General features: G+C 48.1%; 1 protein-coding gene across 2 annotated transcripts in view; it reads right to left on the bottom strand.

The window, feature by feature from the left end:
- Nucleotides 1-459: 459 nt before the first annotated feature.
- LOC111843208 (adenylate cyclase type 9) overlaps nucleotides 460-9,011 on the bottom strand; it is a 31,294-nt gene continuing 22,742 nt past the window's right edge. For both annotated transcript variants that reach the window (XM_023810585.2, XM_023810583.2), the window contains exons 10-11: nucleotides 8,180-8,212; nucleotides 460-7,705 (exon numbers count right to left, since the gene is read on the bottom strand). In XM_023810585.2, the coding sequence (XP_023666353.2) occupies nucleotides 6,472-7,705; nucleotides 8,180-8,212 (1,267 nt within the window). In that variant the 3' untranslated portion in view covers nucleotides 460-6,471. The remainder of the gene's footprint in view (nucleotides 7,706-8,179; nucleotides 8,213-9,011) is intronic.

Below are 9,011 nucleotides of genomic sequence, written 5' to 3'. Positions count from 1 at the left end.
GAGATCCAAGTCAGAGTACTCAGGACTGAACTGCAAAATAACCAGCCACTCAGTTACCTGTGTTCAGGAAACAAAACAATGAAATGTCTGGAGCCGTAGCATTATTCTGCTTCTTAGTTTGTGGCTCTGTTTACTTGACTCCTCTCTTGATATTGACTCCTATGACCTTAGGCAAGCTGGTATGCATGTGTAGTGATATTTTCATAGAAGAGACTTAACTCCATGTATAAATGACAAACGGTTTTGTCTGGTGACAAGTAACTGTCAGCAGTGAGAAGATGAGTTACTTATTAAACTATTATGCAGCAAATCACAGTAGAAATGTAGCCATATCAGCACCTTAGTACAGGCCTGCCATCACAATGGACAGTCTAAACCACAGGTACTGCCTGTGTCCTCTGATGTTAGAGAACCGTTCATTCCCATCCATTGGCATCAAGCTCAATACCGTAACCCAGCAATCAGTGGCTCATTTATTAATACAGATACAAATACATAAAATGTAACTGATGTAAAGTCTGACAAGCAAATGACCAAAAATAGCACACACATTTTCCATTTTATTTTTGTACCTGGATTTTTTTTTTTCCAAGAAAGAGTAAGCAGGCAACAAAACAGAAACAGCGTTTCTTTTTTAATTTCATTTCTCTTTTTAACAAAACATTGAACCACCCCCCATGCCATGTTGAAATCCAGCAGAATACGGAGCCCCTGAAGGCTTCCAGGACCGATGGGACCTGTGGCTGGGTGACGGCCCTCTGATTGAGGGGGGGGGGGGGGCGCACCTGGGGGTGCCTTTTAAAAAGCATGACCTCCTGTGGTGCTCCGCCCTTCCCTTCGTCCCCCGTCACCCTCACCGTTTCTGCTCGTTTCTTTGCACAGACGCACTCGCTCACACACAGACGCACTCGCTCTCACACAGACGCACTCGCTCTCACACAGACGCACTCGCTCTCACACAGACGCACTTGCTCACACGTGTGAAGGATAACAGTCCGATTCAGTGCATGATGTTCTAAAAAACTCAAATGCAAATCGGGAGAACTGAATAGAGTCAAACAAAAAAAAAACCAATCTGCCGGGATGAAATAGGATGTAATATGTGAAAATGGTGGGACAAATGAGGTTGAGTGTCAGAAAGTCTCACGTGCAAGTTGTGCCATGTGTCACAACAAATTCTGAACATGCAATTCACTACTGAAACTGCCCGTTGTTAACAGGATAGTCTGTCTGTGCTATTCATTGCTAATCAGAGTCAAAAGCCCACAAAGACTAGGTAAAATAAGGAAAGACCCCAAATGAAAAGGTGCAAGCATGAATTCAACACACTGGAAATATGGGGTAACCCCTTCAGCAGGCTGGCAGTAGATGGGGTTGCACGGGAGACAGCGAGACAGTGGTGGAGGGCTTGGGTGCAGCACTGTGAGGAGGCAGGTAAGCTAGACGTGACAATGCTGGCAAAACAGATCAACTCCAGACACATAACATGCAGAGGATGCAGAGACTGTGATTTTCTGTATTTTCTGGACTGTTATTCATTGTACTTTAATTATACTGTATAAGATTGTCACTCTACTACAACTAGTTGTCAAGACTGAACAACTCCAGTTTCACTCAGGAGTAAATAATCTGCCGCACAGATTCTCCTTGTACACATTTCAGATGAGGGACGGCCGGGCAGTTCCCACCTCTGTGTGGTCCCACCTTCTCAGTCAGACACACACATACACACACAAGAACAGGCAGAACAACCACTCTGTTCTGATACCTTTTCCTCCTTATAAAACCCTTTTTATAACATTAAATCTGGCACATGCACATGTATAAATAAGTAAAAAAAGAAAAAAAAACTCAAATATATGATATACAATATAAATGCATATGTACATACTCAGCAAGTGCTTTGTGCAAATGTATACAGATTACATTGTGTTTATAAACGATACATTAACAATATGCACAATAAGCATAAAAAACAGTCTTTGGCATTATACTCCTAGTGTGTCATCACCACACTCCATCCATAAAAAAAAATAATCCTCCTTTACAATCAAGCGCATTTCACCATTCCATCCTTACTGTTGTGGCAGTGAACTAATAGAACAATGTAAAAAGGATTTAAACAACACAACTGATGGAAAGACAGCATGTATCAGACAGAAAAAAGCACAAACCCAAAAGCCATTCAATAAATAAAGCTGATCTGAAGTTGAGAGGATCTCAGGTAGTGGGTCATAACACCAGACAATAACAAAGAACGCCCAAACATTTTATTTGTGCTAAAACCGGTTTGTTTTGAATATTCAGCCTAGTTTATCCATGACGCTCAGTGATTTTAGCCAGAAGTCGGCCAAGACCTAGTATGATTAGCACGCTGCATGCAGTGTCTGGCGTTTCCCCTCTCATCAGCTTAATTTGTCAGTCATGTAACATTTAAGCAGTGAAATGGGAGCATATCGGGTGAGTGGAAAACAACAGAGGCACCTAATGTGACCGTAGCACAGCCGCGCTCGACCCGGCTACGGTGGTGGGGAAGTGACACGACCCGAGTGTTCCCAAACACGAGTACCCACAGGCTGCCTCCAGAATTTGTTTTTGTGTGTGTGTGTGTGTTTTTGTTTGCTTGTTTGTTTTCAGCAACATTTCTGCATTTCAATATTTCTGCAAGTCCCTGGTGCAGGCTGGGGGCGGGGAAACCAACCCAGATGGGACATCTGTGTATGGGAGGGGGGAGTGACCTTAACTGTGTGCTTAATGTCCAACATTAGCCATGAAAACAAAAGGGAGACACCCATTAAGAGAGATGCTGCGAACAGCTACTTATTTTGTAGATCACTGGATCTGAGCCTGACTGAATTGTCAGTGGCCCAAAGCCAGTTACATCCTCCAGTTACATCCTCCAGTGACCCCGCCAGGCCCCAGCGCACGGAATCCCTGTAAACCCTCGGCTAAGTTAGAAAGGTGCTAAGACACGAGGGCCGCTAAGACAGAGGAGCTAACCAGCTAGCATGGCTCGCTGAGGGGTGCAGCGAGGGACGCTCATAACAGTGGCACCAACCGGGAAAGTGGTGTGCTTTTTTCCCTCTTTCAGGCAGCATGGTGTGCCCTTCTTGGTGCGTCTGCCCGCTCTGCGGCAGATGTGCAGGACAATACAGCGCAGCCCATTCACTTGTGACAGTGCTGACCCGTTGGTTGTCTGAATCCCCCTTAGGACCCACCCACCACTGCCAATAAACTGGTCAAGTCCATTGTGTCCTTACCATATTGTGTAACAGGCTTCAAGCTTAAGGGTTGTGTGCTCATGGGACTCAAGAAATTCATTTTTCACTTTGAATCCTATTTCCCTTTATTTTGCTTTAAACACGATACCCAATCATGCCACATTGAATAGCTGTGCACAAAAACACAATCAAGGGTTCACAGCAAAATTCTTCCAAATTTAGTGAAAAGTGCCTATTAAACCAAAATCCTCAATATAAAAGGCACGATGCAGGTCTGTATAAAAATTGAAAGGAATTCAATAGAGAAAAATAAATCTATGCATCTATTTTTGCATGTGTTAAATATTCAATATGTAGAAAAATGTATAAAAAGGAGCCCAACAGGCAAATCAGAATAAAAATGAAAATATAGATATACATTAGTGCATGACTAAGAAAGGCACTGACTTTTTGCAGTACACTGGAGTGGCTATATCTGAATACCTTAACTCAGAGCTCTTCAAACCTGGACCTCGATTCCAAATCCAGGCCGTGTTGTCAGTTCCCCCAGGTAGTTAGTTTAATAATTACTGATTCTGATTGGTCAGAGGCTTCACACCTGACTGACAGGTAAAGGAAGGCTGGAACACCATCAGTGCTCGGCCCTTGAGGACCGTGATGTGAATAGCCCTGCCTTAACTAGTGCTGTACTCCAAAGCGGGAGTGTACTATTTTAATGTGTAAAAATTCACACTTAGTTTTCATGGAGAATGCACTGTTCGGATTTTCTCAGATGGTGCGAGTTTGAGAACAGTGTTCCTGACGGGTCCACGTGCATCCTGAGCCCGGGAGGAACAGAGGTGGGAATGCCGCATCCCGACCAGAACACGAGGGCGAGAAAGGACCATCACAGAGGAGAGAAAGGAAGGCAAAAATGCCCTGGGTAGGGTGAAACTGACACCCTGAGCACACAACCCTTTCACAGAGAGTATTTAAAGGCGTGAAGAGACAAACTTGGCTTCCCTACAGAGAAACGTAATTAATGCTCTTTTAATTCATCCATCTTTCAAAAAATAAAGTAGCACATGGCAAAATCCACACAGCAGAACCTTCCGTGAACCTTCTGTGCCATCTCAGTCCCAGAGCCGCTGCCGTCCGCAGATTCCAAGTCTGGGGTCCAGATCCGAGACAGAACCAGGTGGTTCCAGGTCAGCTTCCGCTCTGAGGTACATCCAGTTGAAGAAAGGCAATGGCTACTTTCAGAAAGAAGGTGGAGACCGTATGACTACAGCTTACGATTACAGCTGGGACGTGCTTAACCTTGCAGGCCCCCATTTCCCATAAGCCCCCAAATTCTTCTCCTCCTCCTGCCTCCACAGCCCAGATCTTGCAGACCTGCAGCTTAGCCCAAAGGAGGGGGGGGGGCATTGGGGGCAGCACCAGTGACTGGCTTCAAATTTCAGGTTTCCTATTTAAATATTATTAAACAGAGTGTCCAAACCCCACCCTACAACAAAGTGCCTTTTTATGCTTAAAACAAACTGACCCCTCCCAATATAACAGAAAATGTCCACAGCAGCTGCAGAACAGCCAAGCAGGTGATGGATGGCACAGAGACTCCAGGGTCGCTCAATTATATGAAGACGTGCCCCAACTTTGGGCTCTTCTCTTTGTACTGAAATGGGAGAGCAGCCTGTGCTGACTAAGATCCACTAGGGGGCACCAGCCAGCACCCACCCCAACGGCCATCAGAAGCAGGCCAGGCGCCCAACCTGCTGCTCAGACACGTGGGATGAACCAGTAAGGGTAACAGGGGTTTATCATTTTAATATTTAATACTTACTGCGGAACTGCTAATACTGCTAATTCCATTTCCCCCCTCTCTTACCTGCAACGGTACCTGCCCATCGTTAGCGGTGGAGGAAGCAGACGATTTAGTCTCTTTCACACAAGCAAGTGGACACTCTGAGCATGAACCTATCCCCCACCCCAAATCATAATCCTTGAAGGTGAACTTTGACGTTTCAGGACGAGACCGTCTGAGATGAACTTGTGCGTGATCTGTGCTTTTCTCAGACACGATCCCACAAAACGGGGCAGTGTGAGATCCAGGATTTGGGATGCATGTGTGTCACTCATCTACCATCAGGACGGACACTGACAACAATCTAGCTTATCACACCCTTCAGTCTATTGGCATTTCTGTAGTCTACACTTGGACTCCTGTAAACACATCAACTCCACTCAACAAAATAACACTGAAGGTGGCAACTAGGGCGTCTGTCCACCAAAAGCACATTAAAGGGTGTCAGATTCAGGGTCTCCCAACCGCAGATGTTACCTACTGGCCCACAACTCCTAGGCAGTCTAGTTTAACTCGATTTTCTGTAGATGGTGTATATAATGGTGCCATTTTAAAACCTGTAATAAATTTAACACAGTTTCATGCACCTGCAACCAGTAAAATAGAAAAAAGTGTTCACAACAAAAGCACACATCTGCTGAGACACTTTCAGAAATATTGCCCGTTTGTGCATTAGTTTTTGTTGGACAAACACCAGGTATCTGATTTAACACAGAACTGCCATATAAAATTTTTCACTGTATATCGAGGCCAATGCAGGGAAACACAGCTTAATCCGTAGTTTGCAGTCTAAAAAAATCAGGCTAGAGTATTGGCAGACCCCCCCCCCCCCCACCCTAACCCATGGGGGGTCATCTGAAAATGCTGTTCATTAATTCATCCTAAAGGCACTTCATCAAACAACAAATGAAAAGCATATGCAAACAGCAAAAACCAAGAAAAATTATAATAAAAATATATATTATATATATGATGATGTTTTTCAGGAAGACAAAGGAAGGGGTGTCCCTTCCCAGCCTCATGCTGTGCCCCCCCAAACCCTTGTGCCATACTGTGATCCACACAGCAAGCCCCCCCCCCCCCCCCCCACTAGCAAAAACAGAAGCCAAATGAACACTGTGCAGAAGCCGACTGGCACGGGGAGGAGAGGGACCCAGGTCACCGGCCTCCGCGGAGCCTGCCTTGCCGGGATGGCATGCATGCCCTCGGGACAGCATGCATGCCCTCGGGACAGCATGCATGCCCTCGGGACAGCATGCATGCCCTCGGGACAGCATGCATGCCCTCGGGACAGCATGCATGCCCTCGCCCCGCACACCTGACCCACAAGTTGGACCGGCTGAAATGCAGGACTTGAAATTAAAGGGCATGCAGCAGAGAAGCCTCACAGACACGCTACCCCTGGGTTTACAGTTTGGTCAGCTCATCTGCATCTTCATCCACATCATCAGCCTTGTCTATCTCCTCCTCCTGGCTAGGTGCCGGGAGAGCTGGGGAGGATGCAGTCAGGGCCCCGTGGTGCACCAGTGCTGCTTCTGGACCTGGGGATGGAGGGACCACCTGGACTTTGGGCTCCCTGCACTTTGGCTTGGCTAGCCCACAGTCCTGGCCCAGTGGCCTGGTTCCCGGAGGTGGGTCCGGGATAGCCACAGGCACAACGCTGCCGATCTCGTCTGTGGGTGAGCGTCCGATGCTGCCATCTACCTGCGCCCGGATCTCTGGGGAGACAGAAAGCTGGTACTGCGGCACAGGTCCACTGTCAGAACTCTTGGGGAACAGGAAGGTCTTCATCTGGCCCTTGCCCTTGACGTTGACGGTGCCGCGGTAGTCAAACTCGTAGTCCATCTCACTGAGGATGCAGTAGCTCTCCTCGCTGACCTGAACGCGGCACTCCACGCCGGTGGTGTCCATGCGGCTGGCGATGTTCACCGTGTCGCCCCAGATGTCGTACAGCAGCTTGGTGGTGCCAATGACACCGGCCGTCAAGGGGCCGTGGTTAAAGCCGATGCGCAACTTGAATTTAAAGCCCAGCATGTTCTTGTTGAAGTCGTCTACCACACGCATCATCTCCAGGGCGAAATCGAAGAGGGTGCGCAAGTGGCTGTGAGGGTGGCTCTGGTCGGCACCCTGCTGGGTGCTCAGGCCTGACGCCGCCATGTAGGTGGCGCCGATGGTCTTGATCTTCTCAATGCTGGAGAAGGTAGGCTTGCGGAGGAGCTCGTCGAAGTCACCAATGAGCTCGTTGAGCACGCGGTAGCACTCCTTGCCGCCTTCGTAGCTCTCCTCGTAGAACTCGCTGAAGTTGACGATGCTGGCGAAGATGACGCCCACGTTATCGTGGTTCTTGGAGTAGCTCTGCGTCACCTTCAGCTGCTCTGCCACGTGGATGGGGATGATGTTGCGGAGCAGCCAGTCGGCCTGGTCGCGCATGTTCTGGATCTTGATGCGGTGCTGGTCGGCCTCCACGTTGCCGTGGTAGTGCAGCCTGTAGCTCACCTCAAACTCGCGATTCAGGAACCAGACGAGCAGGAGCAGCAGAAAGAAAGCCAGCACGGCCTCCGGGGCCAGGCGGTCCTGGGGCCGCTGAGCTGGTTCGGCTGGCAAATCCAGGGCTTTGCTGACATTTAACTGGTCGCTGAACCTTTATGGGGGAGGGGGGGCATCTGAATCAGTATTTTGCAAGCAGTTCAGTGACAGCTACAGTGATTAAAGAATGTTATGAAGGGGAATAGTGATTATGACTGAATGTGGAAGGAGTTAAATTGAGGGCAATGTTTACTACAGAAGTTTACATAGAGTAATGTTGATTATCAAGTGTTGTAATGGACTATACAAGGTTACACATAGTAGTTATTATAAAGTATTGGCAAGGGCGACAGAGTTTAATCACAGTTACAGATTACAATGGAGAATACAGAGGTCCACAGTGAGTGACTGTGATTATAGAGGCTACTGGGTCATAGAGGGAAATAAGGGGTTGAGAAAGTCGTAATCAGACCAAAGAACTACTGATGGCTGTGCCAGAGGCGCTCGGACCCCCGGAGGAGGACGAGGTCCACCGATAGGACAATCAGAAAGAGCCAGCCCACCATGAGCCTGGGAAGTGGGTACTCACCAGTCCAGAGAGCGAGAGGAGAGGCTCGAGGATCTAGAGGAATTGGGGGAGGGCAGAGAGAATGTTTAAATGGACTGTATGAGACAGTCAGTCCTTAAGTAACAGCTATTATAGACAGTATTTACTACAGGCTAATCCAACAGATACTCCTGGTGTGTGTTTGTATCATCATCATCTCATTCCCATGAGCCCTGTCACTGCTGTTCCACGGTCAGATCCGCATCTGCACTGTTCTTCTGGAATCCGAAGCTGGACCACTGGGTCTCGTCTCCAGTACACGGTACATGCTTCCCCAGGAAGGTTGATCAAACTATAGCTGGAGTACTTTCCTTGCTCCCCTTTTCCAAAAATAGGGATCACAATCTGCCGGTCCAGACACACTTTACCCACCTTCTATGCAACACGGAAAAGGCTCGTCACCCGCACCAACCCAACAATATCTAGTGCTTTCAACAGACTGAATTCATCTCCTCCTGGAGTCTTTCCACCGAAGAGGCCTCTGTCCACCATAGCAAATTCTGCTACAATGACTCTGATCCCCTGGAAGTTTCCCACCACAGCAGACCAGCAAGGTCCTGCTTCTCAGCACTAGGGCCATGGTCTCCCCAAAGTGCTTTCACCTCCACAACTGCCTGTGCTGTGGCCTTCCTGGCCTGTTGGTACCTTGTGACCATCTCAGAATCCCCTGCAAGCACTGCCCTGAAGGCCACCTTCTTCAGCCTGACAGCTTCCCTCACCACAGGCGTCCACCAGGGGGTCCCTGGGTTACCACCATGACCAGCACCAGCTCTCCTTCCAGCCACAGCAACGATTGTGGCCTCGAACATGGTCC

The sequence above is a fragment of the Paramormyrops kingsleyae genome, chromosome 22, assembly GCF_048594095.1.
Source record: "Paramormyrops kingsleyae isolate MSU_618 chromosome 22, PKINGS_0.4, whole genome shotgun sequence".
Lineage (NCBI taxonomy): Eukaryota > Metazoa > Chordata > Actinopteri > Osteoglossiformes > Mormyridae > Paramormyrops > Paramormyrops kingsleyae.
Note: the sequence above shows the minus strand (reverse complement) of the source record. Positions and strands in the feature narration are given on the sequence as shown.